A 19212-nucleotide genomic window follows, 5' to 3' on the forward strand; every position below is an offset into this window, starting at 1 on the left:
CTGTGATTAGTCATGTGAGAAGAGAGAGGTGAGCGAGAGGGTGCGCTGCAGCTGTTCCCCATGGGGGCCGCAAGGGTGTGAGGACCCCTCCTATGAAACTTTAGGGTCAGTAAAACTATTCCATGGCCCCGGGTCCCCTCATTAAAACACCTATGTGACTGGAAATACCATGCAGACCCCGACCCATCACCGCATTATACATATCTGTTTTTCCCCACTGTCTGTGTCCGTCGCTCTCAGCAGATTGAATTACCCATTCTTGAGCCTCTCCAGAAAACAGCTGCTTCACCTTTTACACTGAGAGATGCCTGACCTTCTTCTAAAAGATACTCTGTGTTCAAATATTCTTCAGTGTCACAGTGTGTAAACTCAATCGTCTCCAGTTAACGAGACCATTACGGAGCTGCTCTACTTACAGTGTGTTTGAATGTACCGTTGAGCTCCCTCTGATAATCATTTACAGCGACTCACGTAGTGTTCACGGACAGTGAACGCATCCCTGATGTAGTTGCGGTATGATTTTAGCCTATTTCTATGGCAGGCCAATGTATAATTGAAATGCTCCGTGTTGTTGCTGTCAGTTTCATTTTGATTATAGCTTTTACAGAAGACGCCTTTTCACAGTGTGTGCCTATGTGGTGGTAGCCCTTGCCCTTTTTTCATGAGGTGTTTTATCGGAGAGACAAGTCTGTCGTCACCTCTGCTTCACCATAAACACACACACACTCACACTATCGCACAAACATGGCCGTGTGTCACCTCTTTAGGGCAAGCTTTTATCAACCTGGGCTGAACATTGATCCTATTGATTGCCTAAAGCCCTCCTTCCCTTAGCAACAGGAGTGTTTCTCCCCAGGCTGCACTAATGGACAACGTTTCATCCACACCCACAGGCCAAGACTTGTCACACACAGGTCATGGCTACATATATAGACCCTTTTACAGCCAACGTCATCAAAAACATGTGCGCGCATGTTGGCAACGGAAGTAGCGTTTTGCCCCAGACATCAAGACGAGTTAGCAAGCTTTAAAAATTTAATTAAAACTGTTGCCAGCATCAAAATGTCTGGTTGTTGTGTGTTCACTTGTCAGAATCGAGATTCCAACAGCGGACTCAAGTTCTACTGAATTTCAACAGGATCGCCGCCGTTTCAGAGCAACAGGTGTTTCGGTTTAAGGAGTGACCGTGTTAATTGGTGATGTTCAGAAGATTGGTTGGTCTTTCGGTGTACTTCCGTTACCAAACTGCGTGTGCACACTTACGTACGTCATCATTGTTTGCAAACTGTAAAAGGGTCTGTATGTGGGTAGACATTGAGATAAACAATAGAGGGTGAACCAGGGGTTATCAGCCTTTTTGGATGTGGATGGATGATTGTTTTTTCTCGGATCACGCCCCGTCGTTGAGAGACTCTGATGTGAACTCTGCCATATATGGAAATACGTGACCTGAAATAAAGTTTTAGAGCTACAAATGTAAGAAGTAAGGACATAAAGATTAAAGATTTTGAAGGCAGTGTGGAGTGACAGGAAGATGGAGAAGAGGCATTATTTGACATCACAATCAAAGTTATACATTCTGCAACCCTTGGCAAATTGTCAGCGCCATGTGATGAGTAACAGTGACATGTTACTGAAATGTGTTGACAAAGAGCTTTCCTACACAGTCGACACCGTCTCCCTCGCTGTGCCGTCAGTATTTTGATGCCTGTTGGCTCGTATACAGAGGCCACTAGGCCTCCTGCCATCATTTGACCTTATGCCTCACAGAGCATTTCCCCTCACTCCCCTGTCCCTGACAAGCCATGCATTCCTCAGGCGGTTAACCCCGCGTTGCCTCCATACAATCAATTTATTATTCATGCTGATATGTGCTTTGCCCCGACGTTAATGCCACAGTGACGAGAATCAGCGTATTTACGTTGCGTGCTCTACATGGCATGTATGCAATGTCAAAAATCTCTGCAGAAATCTCTTAGCGAGTGTCAGTGCTTTGAGTCCCTGCTGAGGTTTTTCTTTTGTTGTCTGCTGAATCCTGGTCTTTCTCTCCGGCTTTAGTCTGGATTAGGGGGTGTTTGCTCAAGGCACCGCTTTTTGTGTGTGCAAAGCTCTGTTCTTGTCCATGTACTCATAACACACACACATACTTCGACCTTTATTGGACTGACACTTAAGATATGTTTTGCAATGATACTATATCTTTACAATATTCTCAATAAGTACACTGTATTCTGAGTGTATTATTGAGGCAGTTACTTTCTACGTCAACACAGAACTTAGTACTGGTTCTTACAATGCTTAAATCTAGTAAGACTAAAAGTCTAAATCCCTGCTAGTCACCCCCGTAGTGTTCATTACTTTTTTCATTAAACCCCACAATACAAAACTGCTGGAAAGAATGACCAAAACATTGGAAACATTGCTATTCTTGAAGCCCTGCCAGAAATGAGGCTAAAATGTTCAGTTTGCAAGCATAATTTCCATTAGATTATTATACATTTACTGCACAAATTAACATCTCGACCTGAGGGTGACAAAAGAGGAAAGCTCACTGAGTGTCCACAAATTAGCAAGTATGCATCCTGGCAGGGGAATTTAACGAGAATCTGCCCCTTATAGTTTGTCATTTTTGTGTACACTGGAGAGGTGAGGGGGTTATAAAAACAAAAACATCAGGAGACTTTGTCTGAGCGCCATGAATATCCCCAGGAAGTTTCCTGAAAATCTTATCATCAATGTTTGAGAATCAAAGTGTTGGACAAGGGACAAATGTTGTCCCTGTATGACAAAATTAAGAGTCATCCTTCGGGGATAATTAATATTCATACCATATTTGATGCCAATCTGGTGTGTGACTAACTTAATTTCGATCATCATATACATGAAATTTGACCTCTGTATTCAACCCATCCGAAGCATTTAGAAACAGTGGGCTGCTGTTAAGCGCTATTCTTGATTGAATTGTCCAAAAATGTCAAAAACTGTTCCTCTAAAGGACATAAATACTCTGAGCCTGACCGGAGGGGACATCCTGGTGGCCTGGTGGTTTAAGGCACATACCATGTAACCACTGGGTTTAAATGTAGCCAGGAAACTTTGCCTTGTCCGTCTCTCACCACATATTCTTCCTCCCTGCTCGGTCAATTATTGAATGAAAGCAATATGCCATGAAAACAAAAGCATTGAGTGATGTGTCCCTTAACTTTAGCATAGTTTGTCAAGCCTGCTCTTTGTTGCGGTGGCAGACTCTCTATCTGTAGTGGGGTGAGTCATAGTCCAGATACAAAAAGCCCCCCAAAAATCCCTTTTGTTCCCTGGTAGGTCTGCGAGTCAGCATTATAAAGGTGTGCGTGTTGTGGGATCATAAATGCAACAATGAATAATCTAAAGCATTATTATTATTTTTTAATCAGAGTCCCTAATTCATATTTAATACTGAATCATGCTGAACAAAAGCGTGCCTATATAAAAACACTTTGCTCTACATGTGTTCATATTGTGAGCAGCACGACGCTGTGTGGAGTATCTGGGTCGGAGTGGGTCAAACTGTCCAGCGTTCTATTTTTATTTGTTTGTTTGCTTTTTAAATCCCAGCGCTGCTACCACTACACGCCAGGCTCTAATCCAAAATGAATCAATTTCAAATCTCCGCTGGACCCCCGCTGCTTTCTGTAATCAGTGTCACCGCTCGCCCACAACCAATCCACACAGAGATTTTTACACAAATAAATAAATATATGGGCTCAATAATGTAAATTGATATTCCTTGAAAGCAAAAGCGGTGATTTGATAAAGACGTGAACAAGGTTATAGATTATTCTTCTGAAAAGTCTGTCTCAGAGTCAGAAATACTTTATTGATCCCCGGTGGGAAATTGGGATGTTACAGTTGCTCTAATATAAAAAGCATAAAGAAATACAAGAAAAATTGAAATAAAGGAATATGTAACATGTAAATTATGTACATAACGACACAATATATAACACAATATATGTAGAGAAATATAAATAGATAATAAAGAGAAGTGAAGAAATATGTACAAATATGTGCATCTACCACACACAATATACTGTATAACCACAGTGTAAATAAGTCAATACAATGCACAGTCATTTTCTCAATTTGCAAGACTTCTTGGAACTAGAGGTTTTTCAATTCAGTGAAGCTGTTGTCAACTCAGAGCACTTAAAGGGACAGTGTGTAGGATTTGACGGCATCTAGTGGTGTGGTTACAGATTGCAACCAACTGAGTACCCCTCCGCTCACTCCTCCCTTTCCAAGACTGCGGTAACGTGAGCCGGCGAGTGAAAAAATGTGTTAATCTATACCATAATAACTCTACTTTAGGAGCAACGGCTGTCAGACGGCAGCTGGCGGTAACCACGGTTTTGCACTCTGCGTCTCACGTTACCACAGTTTCACAAGCGTGTAGGAGAACTACGGTGGCCTTCAGGTAACGTCAAAACGTGAAAGGCTCTCGCTAGAGCCAGAGTTTGGTTTGTCCATTCTGGGCTACTGTAGAAACATGGAGGAGCAACATTGTGGACTCTGTGAAGAGGACCCGCTCCCTATGGAAATATGAAGGGCTCATTCTAAGCTAACAAAAACACAATGATTATTAGTTCCAGGTGATTATACACTAATGAAAACATAGTTATGAATATTATATTCCATTTCTGCTAATAGATCCCCTGAAATGTTGCACACTGTTCCTTTAATGTGTGTTTTAATTCCTCCAGAGCATCAAAACTACTTCGGGGTCGATGACAATCTGGGGCCTGTGGCGGTCAGCGTCCGCAGGGAGAGGCTGGACGATGGGAAGGAGAAAGATGGAATGCAGTCCAACTACCGAGTCACCTTCAGGACCAGTCAGGTAACTATAATACACACAATGTGCACTTTTTCTGCACCGCTTGTTGTCTTAAATCACTATGAGGGGTGCTCTATTAAAGAACCGACTAGAAGCCAGGACATGCTTTTAAAGCATATTTCTCAGATATTGAATTCTCAGCTCAGGACTCATTGAAGCAGTACAGGAGTGCAGGAACGCTTCAGTACCCCTGAAAACTGAGGAGGTTTCTCGCAGCTCTCCGTTCCTAAATCTGCTCCCAGCGAGTCGGTGCCAGTTGTGACTCAGTTGGCCAGTCATGCAAACACTGATGCAGTCTATCGGAGTCAGCGTGATCACCCTCGCTCTCTCGCACACACCCGTGCACGCGCATCTACACACAACATGATTCATCCACAGACTGAGATGCACAGTCCCTGGTGGTACAGAAACCTCTCCTTGATTGATGCTGGGTGGTCTCATCCTCTGAATAATTCAGGTGCAACAGATGTGTCAGGCAGGGAAATGTCACTGATATCCAGAGCCATTCTTGGTGTAAAGCACCACTCCCACGATAAAACAATGTATCTGGGTCACTGTAGCCCTGCAAGTAGCACGCAGACAATGTTCTAACTCCCCAACCACTGGAGCGTCTATTTGCCTGTGCTCCTATCATTTAGCCCCGCTGCTCTCTGCCTCCCTGTCCCACTCCTACTCGCTCTTCCTCTCTAAGTCTCTTAAGTAATCTGCTTTTTAGAAAGCCTCTCTCTCTCTCTCTCTCGGACAGCTGCTGACTGCTGACAGTCGTGTCCGCAGGCTGTGCGGGTGGAAATGGGATTTATGGGCGTAAATGTGTCTGTGATGTTCCAAACAACAACACAAGGTTACAGAGTGGGTGTTTTGAAGCCGTTTGGGTCACGATTTACTGGCACATTAATGATCTTACGAGTAAAATACCACTTAACATCTAGTGCTCAGTTAGCTTATCTTAATTATTTAGAATGAGAGTTCCTAATGCCTTCCAATGGAGCCGTAATGGAGCTCTTGCCCTAAATAATATGGCATAACATAAAAGATATTATGACTGGCTCACACAGCAGCGAGCTTATAAGCCTGGTTTTCATTTCCAACATTTTGAAATAAAATATAATGGCTCAGTGAGATCTAAATGAATGAAATCACATATTGATTGTGCACACAGACCTAACCTCAACACATTGTACGAAGGGACATCAAGGCCTCATAAGACTCTTGCAGCTTCACTGGATAAAGCTTCATCATCTGTCTTTTCTGCCAGCTGACCACACTGCGTGGAGCCATCCTGGAGGACGCCATTCCATCCACTGCGAGACACGGGACTGCCCGCGGCCTGCCTCTGAAAGAAGTGCTGGAATACGTCATCCCTGAGATTAATATCCAGTGTCTGAGGCTGGCCCTCAACTCCCCCAAGGTCCCGGAGCAGCTACTCAAGCTGGACGAGCAAGGGGTGAGTACGAGTATGGAGGTGTCCTCAGTGTTTTGAGCGCCACCACAGACTTATGATGATGATGATAAAGCAGCACTGGAGCAGTCTCTGGTTAGGTTCCTTGATCAGGGGCATTTGTTTCTAGGGAAATACGTCTATTGGCTCTTTGTACAAAAGCTGCAGTGTAAAAATTACAAATTGTGGTTTTATGGGGTGTTACTTACTATTACTTGTCAAGTGGCAGTGGCTTTAGTCACGTTTCCACCAAGCAGTCCAGTTCAGTCCAGTTCCTTACACATTAGAACCGTTATTTTTGCGTTTCCATTTTCAAAAGTTGTGGATGGTACCAACAGAACTCCGGTCTTGGTACCACTTCAGTCGAGGTTCCAAGCGAGCTGAGACCACCGATTGGTCAGAGAGAATCATCACTAGTGCGAAAAAATATTTTGTTTACTAATTGATTAGTTGATTTATTTGACAGATCTGTAAAACTGAGTTTCTCCACAAAGAATCACACTAAAGCACCACTTTAAATCTTGTGTTAACCAGAGATGTGCTCATTAGTTTCTTGGAAATAAGTCATTCAGCATGGAAAAATCATAAAAAATAACGAATCGACTAAAGAATTCTTAGTCGAGCTAATTGACTAAGAGGGTGCAGCCCTACTCCTGATGGAGCCAGGCTAGCTGTTTGCCCTTATTTCCAGTCTTTATGCCAAGCTAAGCTAACCAGCTTCTGGCTGTAGCTTCATATTTAACGGGCGGATATGATAGTGGTATCGATCTTCTCCTTTAACTCTTGGCAAATAAACACATTTCCCAAAATGTTGAAAGGAAGGTAAAGCCATTCACTCTCATCCACACATATTTTCCAGTTGTTTAATTTTGAAGCCATCACTGCCACATATCAGTATTATATGAATAACATCTTGGAACTAGAGAATGATTGACTGTATTGAGATATAGATCTAAGGTATATCTGTCTCTGTTTCTGACATTTGCGTCAGCTATAGAAGGAATCGGGAGGGATTAACTTCAAACAGCAGGAACCTTTTGTCCTATATGTGGGCTGCTTATTATAGATGAACACCGGCTCCCGCGTGGAGGCTTAAGACAGCCAATATCACACTTAATTAGAATCAATATGAATCTCACCACACTCTCTGTAGCCGGCATCGACTACTTTGACACCCATTTTCTGCTGATAGGACACTCAAGCTAGAGTAACTCACTTTTGACGACTTACTTCATCTGAGAGCAGGTGATTTGGTATTCTGCCCGCACGGCGGAGGATGTCATCTTGCATTATCTCTGTTTGAATAAAATAGCTATTAGCGATATGGGCTCTCTATAGTCACAGGTGTCAGAGATGGATTCATTGTGTGATCTTAGGGCCTTTAATTTCTCATGTAATGAAACTGCAAGATGGAAAGGAGTGAGGGGGGGGATTAGCTAGTGCTGTACAGCTCGTCTTACTATCAGAGAATTGGCTGCTTATTAGTGTAATTACATTTATTAGCATGAGCCCATCCTTCCAATTGACAGGGGAAAGGCTCTTATAATAGAAAGTGTCAGCCATGTCCCTCTCGTATATTAAGATTTTGTTACCCACACGTAAACAGGAGCAGTGTAGTGTCCTCTCCAAAGCAAGTTAAACGCACTTGAGATGATGACAGACTTTGTGTGTCCAATTATGGCAAAGTAACTTCTCTAGGAGGTGCTTCCTGCCAGATCTCAAGGAGCTGATACGGGGGTTTGTTCACCTGCTGCACACCTCCCCATGCCTTTGGTATGAGAGACTGTCTGCAGATACAGACTTTGATATAAACTGACACATGAAAAAAACAATAAAGTAATATAAGAAAGTACTTTCAGAGGAGGAGAGAGGCTAAGTGGGGCTCGTAGCTCTTCCAACTGGCACTCCACCTCACAGACCTCAAACCAAACGCCCAGCGGAGGCCAGCTTTATATTTGGACATCAGTATTTTTGTGCACTCCTGTTTTAATCATTAATGTTATGCTTGCCGTGCAAATGTTTAATACGTCCAAGCACCCCGTAATCTTTTTTTTAACCAAGCTGGACTTTCACCGCCCCTCTAATGTGTTTATGTGAGGAAGCTAATATTGGACAGGAACACTGGAGTGGTCTGCCAGGCCTGTTTTTGTTTATTTGAGTGCATAATCTCCTTCTACCGCATGTAGAAAGCTTTATGCACACTGCTGAGGAGATGTTCGTCCTCTGTTTTTTGTGTCGGGAGTGTGTGAAAAGGCTCCTTTTTCTTGCTGTGAACAGAAAGCACGTCGTCAGCCTCAGACAGCCTTCTCACAATAACCTCATGATCAGTTCCGCAGAGAGAGAAAATCCCTGAAAGCAGCGCTGTAATGGCCCTGGATGTAAGAAGAGAACAGAGCATATGTGAATGTATTTTAGATCACATTGTAGATCACAGTGAGCTGAGCTGTGTGTGCGGATGGACTGGGAAAAGCATTAGGCTGTTAATCAGATTTTTGTGATTTTAGCAGATAGAAATCACAAATGATAAATTTTTTTCTTAGAAAGCCGTTGATGTAAATGTGTATCTGTTGTTTCCATCTAAAGACTAAAATCTGGGAGTTCTTGTTTAATAGAAACGGTTTATCAGCTGCATCGCTTTTAGAATTAAAAATGCAATTTTAAGCTTTAATTTATAATTCCTGATAATAAAAGCAAGCAGGGATATGAACAAGATAAAGGCTCTGCCTGCAGGTGTCTGCGTATAACTTCACATAATAGTGTTTGGTGATAGTAAAGACAACATCGCAGAGGTCAGAGAGAGGTTACTAATCTTTCCTTCTCAATTATGCTGAACAAATTACCTTCTTCCTAAAACCATTCTCACTGCAGAGCTCTGTATCAATACGTGAACAAAGAATAAATGCATGACACCGCCCAATTCCCAACACTACCTATCAAGTTTACTTACACTATTACAGTTATAGTCAATATTTTATTGTGGTTTTCCAATTATAACAAACATTACATATTAATAAAATGGTCTTGGCAGCAAATACAGTATACCATCGAAAGATTATGCAAGTAAATAAAAACATAGGATTTAAAACAGAGGTGATATACAGATGTTACAGTAATTACAATATTTAGACATTTTTAAAGGTCACTTGGCCTATTCACTATTTCACTTTTTTTACCTTCGTTGGATTACGGTGATCTGCACCCGCCCAGTGCCTAAAGAAGTTGGATACTATTGTGCTTTACGTTTTACAGTAGTACTCGCTGTGGAAATCTCGTACACCACTGTGCCTTGTATGCTGCTGCTAAATGGCCGTCTCTGTTTATCCGCAGACTTTCGCATTGGTTGACTCTTATATATAAGTCCCTCCTTGGACTGGTTCCTTCTTATCTGTGTACATACATGTGTAAAAACCAAAATCAATATGGCCTGCGCTCTCGCAATATTCTACCGATGTTGGTCCCCAAGGTTTGAACAGAACTGGAAAAAGCTTTTAAATACGCTGGAATGCTGTACAGATGACCTGAATTTGTCAGAGCTGATTGGGGAATTGAAGTCCATTTTTTAAATAGGAGTGGGGGGAAAAATCAATACAGCTCAGTATCACCATATTTTGTGTGGCAATATTGTATCGATACACAGACGTCAAGTATTGATCTTTTATAATGTAAACTATTAACCTCTTAACAATCCGCCGCTATTCAGTCTTATTGCTAGAGTTAAGATAATTGTATCATATGAAACTAGAAAACCTGAGAAATCGATTGGTACCAACCATGTCATGCTAGCTTGTTGGGAAGAACGCTAAATAACGCTCCAAATATACGCTAAATTTTGGCGGGGAAAAACTGCCATTTTCAAAGGGGTCCCTTGAACTCTGACCTCAAGATATGTGAATAAAAACTCAGAGATGAACAGCATGGAAACTTTATCTTATTAGATAAAACAGATGTTGACAAACTGCATAATTTAAAAGGTAATAAATCGCAATATATCACAATATAATATATACTCAGCCTATCGCAAAATGTTTAAAATGGCAATAAGATCGTATCATGACTTAAGTATCGTGATAATATCGTATCGTGATAATATCGTATCGTGATAATATCGTATCGTGATAATATCGTATCGTGATAATATCGTATCGTGGCGCCTCTGGTGATTCCCACCCCTAATTTTAAATGATCGAGAAAATAGCATGTGATTGCTTTTAAATTTTCCCTGAAATCATTTTAAAATTGACCTGTTTTATGCATTATGAAAGTTTTTTTGTATTATACATTAACTAGATATTGTGCTCACTCATTTGTAGTGTGTGACAGTTGTATTTGTCTGCTTGTATTGTTTGTCTTTATTGTTGTAACAATGTTTATGCTATTCAGGTCACATACATACTAGTCAACAGGACCATAAACCACTCCTGATGCCCACAGTGACAGCTCAACTCTGAAGTATAATTCAGGCTTAAGTGAGATTTGTTCCACAACTTAAATAAAGTAATCTACCACCTACTGAGGCTGTTATTGCAATGCCAAAAAAAATCACCTCTCCCTTATGTAAATCAATCCCCTTCATGACTTTGAAACTTGAGGATTAACTTGGTGAAAGTATGTAGTGCCCAGAATGTTTCCCCCTCATTTTCCTCCACATCTACATTCCCCTTTTTACATCTTGTTGCTGCGCCCCAAAAACAGTACAAATTGCAACAGCGATGTTTGTGTAATGATGCATGCTGATTGTAGCCAGGTTTTTGGGAGCCATGATTTGGATTTTTTGTTTTTGCTGCAGTGCAGACAGATGTCACGGTGATGTTGTGTGTTGTGTTAGGGCACTGCTGAATCCCTCAGGTGCGTCTCAGAGCTCTCCGAGGGGAACGTTGTCCTCATTTCTCTCTCCACTCATTAAGCATCTTCCTATCTTTGCATTTTATATGTTGTTTTGTTAAAGAGAAGGAGAGGAGGCCCTCCAGCCCTGGACAGATAGAGGGAGAGGGGGAAAAAGATATATAAGACAGAATATTACTGCTGTCTAGCAGCTTATGCTCAGATTTTTAGCAAGTGGAATATTTTAGCTAATCACAGAGGCGTTAAATGGGATAAAGCTTTTTTTATGTCTGCTCTACCTTATCAGAAGCTGATGCCACCAAAAACACATCAAAGGCGGTTACACAATGAGCTTTACCTCGGAGCATTACTCATCTCTATATGTGTCCTGATGTGTTTGCACTTTTCAGGAAGAGACAAATTTTGCACCAAAGGGCAATGCGATTGTCCTTGCCGACGGCCGGTCTGTTAAGAGGAGCAGGAGGTTAAGTGAGCCCGTATAATGCAGGATGAAAAATAGAAGACCACATCATTGCACATCAGGCCATTTCCACTGGGCTTGATAGCGTAATAGCTTTCCATCCACCGCAGGAGCTTTAGTGCAGAGCAGATAGAGGAAGTCATCATGACAGCAGTGTCAGGAGCACACCGGGAACGGATAACCTGTGACGGAGGGAAAAGACAATTCCAATTTGTTGGCTCTCGCATTCAGAGAAACCTTTTCGTTTTGCCGTATTGACACATTCACCCTGGGTCAAGATCACGCCGTCCTCAGCTGTGAATTGTTGGGTAACAGGTGCCAAACGCAGGGGGCTATTTTTCATTTATTCCTTCCCCTTTGACTCTCTTTCTTGGCCAGCGTCAGGGAGCTGTAAGCCATGAAAGATTCATGTTGGTGGTGGAGAGGGCTCTCACTCGCACCGTGCAAGGAGGATGTTTTATGTCTTCCTGCCTCTTCGCGAGACAAGTTCATATCAGATCTGTCATTTCTGGATAATAATAATGCTTTCAGTGAATACCTGTGAGATTTTTAGGTTTATAAATATTCCTCTTTGTGATTTATCCTTGTCGAGGCGCTCTTTGTTGGCTAAATCAAGAAGAGGGGTGTTGGAGAGATCAGTGTTGTCATTCAATGCTTCTTATGTTTACCAAACATAAGTGTTGCTTAAGGAAGTCTTTCTTTAGAAAAAGATTAAAAAGCTATTGCTGGCAGCTTACAGAGTTTTCTGCCATAAACCAAAGCTATCCCGCTATATGTGTGTAATTCACTCCCTCGTTGCTCCACAGCTGCTCTTAAGTAGCAGCTATTAGCCCGGCTTGATTTATGCTCCGCTCAGAGCTCCTGAGAGTTCACAGCCCAGCTTCACAAAAGGGGATTTCAGCTCTCTCCTGGAAGGGTTATGAAGGCCTTCGCATTAGCTGTGACATGATGGAAAGTGGGCACTCGCATGCTCTGAGTGCATAATGTACAGCATGTATATGAGTGTGGTGTGAGTGATACACAACAGCGGCAGGAAATGATACTTGAGTGTCTGTGTGTGTGTGCTCCTCGTTCCCAGCTGAGCTTCCAGCATAAGGTGGGAGTGTTGTACTGTAAAGCGGGCCAGAGCACAGAGGAAGAGATGTACAACAACGAGAGTGCCGGACCGGCGCTGGAGGAGTTCTTGGATCTGCTCGGTCAGAGGGTGCGCCTCAAAGGCTTCACCAAGTACAGAGCTCAGCTGGATAACAAGAGTAAGATAAAAGACGCACCAAACTAAACATTCACAGAGTGAAATCCCACACACTTCTAACCCTGCTGAGTGCAGATGTTCTGTTTCATGTTGCTCTTCTGCAGGGCTACAATGTTATTCTTAAGTCTATATATCTTTAATCACGATTTTGGTAATACTTTATAATAACCATCATTAATGAATGGTTAATTAAACGTTAGTTAATAGTTATTTTACTGTTAAAACAAACAATGAAATTATAATTAATAATGTTTACTAGGTATTAGCAATGCAATAAATTCTGTTATTTTATCATTAGTTTGTGTAATAATTAGTTTATAAATTATATATTATGTCACAACTGATAAGAGATGATAACAACTACATTCTGATTACATTAGTAAACTATTTATTAACAGTTTATTGTTGCACACATTATAACATTTTATATACTATATTAAGTATTTGTTAATAGTTACCAAATGATTTGTAAACATTACATAGATACCAGACCGGAAACCAATTATTAGTCATAGACAAACTATTAACTATCTATTTAAATAACGTTTATAGACGGTTTACAAACCAATTATTAACCATTAGCAAAGTGTTAAAAATATCTATCTGTGTAATGTTTATTTATGTTTTATAAATTATTTCATAAAGGTTTTAAATCATTTGGTAATAATTAACAAATACTTAATATAATATATAAAATAGCATCACTTATAGCATCACTAATAATTAGTGTACATAATTAATTATAATTTCATTGTTTGTTAACCGTCTATTAAGTAAGAAATAATGTACAGCGAGCCGGTCATTGTTCAAGTCGGGGTCTTACATCGCCACTAAGGGGTTTATTTCACAGCAATGACCTCCTAGCTGTACATTATCCCACTTATTACACAGCTACGTACTTAAGAAATCAATAATTTGACACAAAAATGGTCCTCCAGAGTCCGACATCGGAACTGTGCCCATAGCGATGGTCTGTTATACATAGCAACGGTCTGCTATAAAGAAATAACCGACCGCAGAACGCCGTGATTAACCAATCAGCATTGAGTATTCAACAGAGCTGTGTAATAAAAAGTGTTACCTTGATTTCTATTTAATTACATCATCGGCTTATCTAACACAATGGCCTTTGTCCTGTTTTACAGCGGACTCCACCGGCACGCACTCCCTCTACACCACCTATAAGGACTACGAGCTGATGTTTCACGTGTCCACCATGCTCCCCTACACGCCCAACAACAGACAGCAGGTCAGTAAACCCTACACTCCTGGCTCTATCCCCTTCAGCAGCAGACCACCCTGTTCGCTTTACTGTGCGGTGAGCCGCTTGTCTAATGGAGGTAATAAGTCCCCGAGCAGCTTCCTTTTAGGATATCTTCAATCCCGGCTCCTGCCAATCTTCCCCAGAGGCTCATTTTGCCGCGGTAATGACCTATCAGTTGAAAGCATGAGCGTTGCCATGGTAACGGTACCCCCACAGTAGGATTTTAATCAATGCATCCCCAGGGGCTGGACCCGACTTGGTATTAGATGGGCCTCTGTGTCTGTCTGCGCTAACAAGTGGAATTAAGTGGATGTAGCGGTGGACTGGCGAGCGATGGCCCGATAAAGCCACGATTACAGAGGTTCACCATTTTAGTCTCTGCGCTGCTTGTATGGAAGTGCTTTTTGAGCCCATAATAAAACCTGTGGGTACAACCCTGCAGAGATATTAAGACACTGAAGGAGGAAGTCAGTGAGTCAGGGGCAGGATCTACAGAGAAACACTGCAGGGACCTAATCCATCATCTAAAATGTCTGATTGGCAGGATTAAGGTGGGGTGCTTTCTCTTTTTGTTTTCTCCTCCTCCAATTGTATTTCATGGAGTGGGATGGTTTCCTTTAATCCCTGGTGGTAATCTTCCAGTAGGCCCAAGCAGAGCTCACCCCACTCATCGCTTCATCCTTTCCAATTCACCTCTAAACCTTCTAATCCTGCTTGTTTCGGCCTCTTGTTGACCCTCACTGACAACTTTATTCCAGGAGGTTAACTATCTGCACAATCCAATAATACAAGCAGTCTAAATTGGGTTTGGAGGGGAATGTGTCTCCTTCACCCAAAAAAGCCGAAATTGTGTTAGCAGGAAACATCTCCCTCGTCCAAAAAGCTCTTTATCTTGATTTGACACAAGATTTCAGAATCAAAAACATGAAGCGTAAATGTACAAACTGTTTTTTACAGTAAATGGTTTGTTGTTCTGCTTGTGGTGCTTCTGATGCCACAGACATTACATTCAGTTTGTCATTTGAAATATTATGGGCACTTTATTTTTCTTTTTTCTTTTTCCTTGACTTGTCCACTCAAATGATTTCAAATGATCTGATGGTGTTCTCCTGTGGATTTTTCTCCAAAACTACATTGTTTGGTTTAAAAAATTACCTAGCCAAGCCTTAAAGCAACACTATTTATCTTTTGAAAAAATAAATAACACATTTCTTCTCTTTACAAATTCAAAAATGTAGTCATAAGCAATAAAACTTTCCTCCCTTGCTCAATTCAGTATACTTTGATTTTCTGCCACTACACGTTACTTCAGCTTGTTTGCACAAAAAGGCGTATGAATAACACGATAATGCACAAGGCATTTAGCGCGCAATAAGAACACCTTTCTTGCTTTTTGCTTGTCATTTGTGCACCATGTAGTCTGTACTAACTGCAATGTAAACGCATCTGTAAATATGCTCCGCTCAGAGTTTGTGACGTAGAATAAAAAGCGAGAAAGACCGCTTATGCTGGGAGGTGATCAACTAACCTTTAACCAGGTGGTCAAGACCGGTGTTTTGTTTTTGTGAGTTACGTTACGTGTTTTCTGTACTTATGTTACGTTGTTTCCGTACCTATTTACTTAGTTTACGTACTTATTTTAAGTCCAACCATGATGTTTTTCCTAAACTTAACATAGGTGGTTTGGTTTCCTAAACCTAACTGCAGACGTTACCGTAGTTCTGTTGCGTGGCGTACAAATGACGCAAAAGCATGAGACCGGCTTGGTTGGTGTGTTGTGACCAGGTGACTCATGTTAGCTAATGTAAGAAAACTAGATAGATTTTGCTGTTTAACTGACTATAAGTCAGTTATACTTAACGCTTTATCATTTACACTGTTCAACAAAACCTATATAATCTCGCTTTAAAACTTCTAAGATTCTTTGTTTTCATGCTAAACTTAATCTTAAAGAATGAATGTTTATAAATCGGTGTACTCTTTAATTATATTCACCTTTTATGCGATGCCTTTTCTCCTTGTTCTGTATTTGACTCCATGTTTCCCTCCTTTTTTTAGTTATTAAGGAAGAGGCACATCGGCAATGATATCGTCACCATAGTATTCCAGGAGCCCGGAGCCCTTCCTTTCACTCCGAAACACATCCGCTCTCATTTCCAACATGTGTTTGTCATCGTCAAAGTCCACAACCCCTGCACTGATAACGTCTGCTACAGGTAAACAGAACGAGCGTGCACCACGCCTGCGAGGCTCTCTCAAAGCTGTTTCACTGAGGCTGATGAAAAAGGAGCGGCTAACAATCTGAATTTGGTGGCATTGAGTCAAAACTACCAAACATTAGAGCGCCTCACCGTGGGATGAGAAGCAAACTAATATTCTCAAGACAATTTAGGGGAATGTGTTTATCTTTTGATGTGCTTTTCATAAATGTCTTCATGCCAAATGGCTCTACATGAACTTTTAAGAGCACTTAATTTGAAAGAATAATAATAATAGCCTGCTGAGTGCTTTCTGTGGTTTCTGTCATGACTTTATAGTAATGTGCGGGAATCACAAGGCTCTTTTGATCTGCTCAGTGATGATACAGTTATTATCTTCAGAGACACCTTGAAATTATGACTTACGACTCTCTCCTCGAGTGTTTCTGAAGTCAAGACAACTCTTGTTAATAACATAGCATTGAACAGAGCGAGATTAGTCTGAGCTCCTCTCAAATAATTTCCCTGAAAGCTGTATAATTTCAACACTCTTTAAATTGCTGCTCATTATACGCACAATTCAACCCTCGTTCAGTCCTTTTACTTTCTCCTAACTGTCGCCGCTGCTTGTGATTTATTGTTTCCATCCTGTCTTCCAGCGTGGCCGTGTCCAGATCTAAAGACGTGCCTCCGTTCGGCCCTCCTATTCCCAAGTCTGTAACTTTCCCGAAGTCGGCGGTTTTCAGGGACTTCCTGCTCGCCAAGGTCATCAACGGAGAGAACGCCGCGCACAAGTCGGAGAAGTTCCGAGCCATGGCGACTCGCACGCGGCAGGAGTACCTGAAGGACCTGGCTGAGAACTTTGTTAGCACGGCTACTATTGACTCTGCTGTCAAATTCAGCTTTATCACCCTCGGAGCCAAGAAGAAGGAGAAGGTGAAACCCAGGAAGGACGCACATCTGCTCAGCGTGGGCGCCATCACCTGGAGCGTCCGCGCCCGGGACTTTGGCCAGTCGATGGACGTGGACTGCTTGCTCGGCATATCCAACGAGTTTATCGTGCTCATCGAGGAGCATTCAAGAAACGTGGTGTTCAACTGCTCTTGTCGTGACGTCATTGGATGGACCTCAGGGATTATGAGCATTAAGATCTTCTACGAGCGCGGGGAGTGTATCATGCTGTCGGCCCACGACAACTGCGGAGAGGACATCAGGGAGATGGTGCAAAGACTAGAGGTAAGATCCTTAAAGACTCAGCTGTAATAATCTCTGTTATTTTAGGTCTTATTGTCTTCTGGATTAGACCATACGAGAGTATCAGTCTCAAATCATACCATGAGAGATCTGAAAACACTGCAGTCACCTCTCAGAGGGAGTAATTCATTCTCTGTGGCTAATTGAGGGTTTAGTTTTAGTTTGGCATGCAGTTTATTTTTGATATAATGAGCATATTAAAGTAAAATTAAGTTGTCATACCAGTGATGTGTCAAAACGGTTTTAATTAATGGATCGGCCAAGGTGCAGCCCAGGTTGGCAATAATACACGAACATGCACCGACAGATTAAAAAAATACTTTGGCATCAACATTAGCCAAATATTCATGACACCTTTTCTTGTTCACCCACAAGGCAGCTTTTGACAACAGATTAGACTGTTATCAGTTTATTAAATAGGCATTATTTATGGTTATTACACGGCTTTGTTGAATACTCGATTCTGATCGTTTTAATGTATGTTATTTCTTTAAAGCAGACCGTTGCTATGTATAACAGACCGTTGCTATGGACGCAGTTCTGCATCGCCTGCATCAGGGTTTATTTTGCAACAATGACCGCCTCGCTGTACATTATCCCTTACCTACAAGCCCATAGATGTGGGTCAAAAGGGGCCCGCCACACCCAGTAGTAGGTTTTATCATCTATTCACATGGTCACCGAAAGACGGAACAAAAGAAGACTATGGCGACCTTTAGCGACCGTAGTAATTATGACAGGAGCAGAAGCGGAAGTCAGGCATTGTAGTATAGACAATGTGAAACTCCATATGGGGTGGAGGTCAGGGGCGATGGTAGGCTGGGGTTCGCATCCAGCGTGAAACCAGTGGTTTTATTTCATAAACCTAAAGAAGCCGCTTTGTTTGTGTTAAAAACATAACGTTTCATTCAGTTTTAGGCTGTATCTCACTATACCTGCTCCATTCATCTTCACCTGTTGCTCAGCTTGGTCACTCCTTTGGAAATGACGGGGACATTTTGCGTTGGTCTTCTTTTTGCTCTACATTGCTTATGAAAACCTCCTTGTAGTAGTTTTACTCCCAATATCGAATGAAAAAGCCCTTCTTTGTATTGAAAAGGAGTTCACCAGTACATCCTGCCGACAAAGAGACCTATAAGTAACTTCCATGAAACTCTGAGTAGTAGTAGTCTGTCATCAGAATTGCCCAGTAAATCTATTATGACTGTGATTCACACACAAGCTGCATAGCATGTGAAGGGAAATGGCTGCCTTTAGTTTAAATGGTGCAGTGAGGCATTTTACTTTGGGATAGTTGTGGTAGCTCTGCGGTGAAACAATGCATTCTGCAAATATTGCTCTCACCATTGTAGCTTTACTACTCACCACAAACCTTGTTATTCTATTTTCATCATCATGTCAGCAGAACGGTTGCTTGCTTAACCTATATCTATCCTGTCAAGTCTCATGTGTTGCAACTCTACGCCGAGCTTCTGGTATTTTATTTTCCTTCCTCCTGACTTCCCCCTCGTCTGTCTGCCCGGTCCACTTTGGAAGTTGTCCGGAGACGGGAGTGTCACTTGAATGTGAAACTGTAAAGTGAAATCAATGGAGTCCAGAGAGGATTATAGACCTCATGTTGATAGCTTTCTTTG

General features: G+C 41.7%; 1 protein-coding gene across 6 annotated transcripts in view; it reads left to right on the forward strand.

Moving 5' to 3' along the window:
• The window catches only part of LOC119495378 (signal-induced proliferation-associated 1-like protein 2), a 100235-nt gene that overhangs the window by 38798 nt on the left and 42225 nt on the right, over positions 1–19212 (forward strand). For all 6 annotated transcript variants that reach the window (XM_037781763.1, XM_037781766.1, XM_037781765.1 and 3 more), the window contains exons 3-8: positions 4740–4873; positions 6126–6314; positions 12689–12863; positions 14008–14111; positions 16185–16342; positions 16984–17560. In XM_037781763.1, the coding sequence (XP_037637691.1) occupies positions 4740–4873; positions 6126–6314; positions 12689–12863; positions 14008–14111; positions 16185–16342; positions 16984–17560 (1337 nt within the window). The remainder of the gene's footprint in view (positions 1–4739; positions 4874–6125; positions 6315–12688; positions 12864–14007; positions 14112–16184; positions 16343–16983; positions 17561–19212) is intronic.

The sequence above is a fragment of the Sebastes umbrosus genome, chromosome 10, assembly GCF_015220745.1.
Source record: "Sebastes umbrosus isolate fSebUmb1 chromosome 10, fSebUmb1.pri, whole genome shotgun sequence".
Classification (NCBI taxonomy): Eukaryota; Metazoa; Chordata; class Actinopteri; order Perciformes; family Sebastidae; genus Sebastes; species Sebastes umbrosus.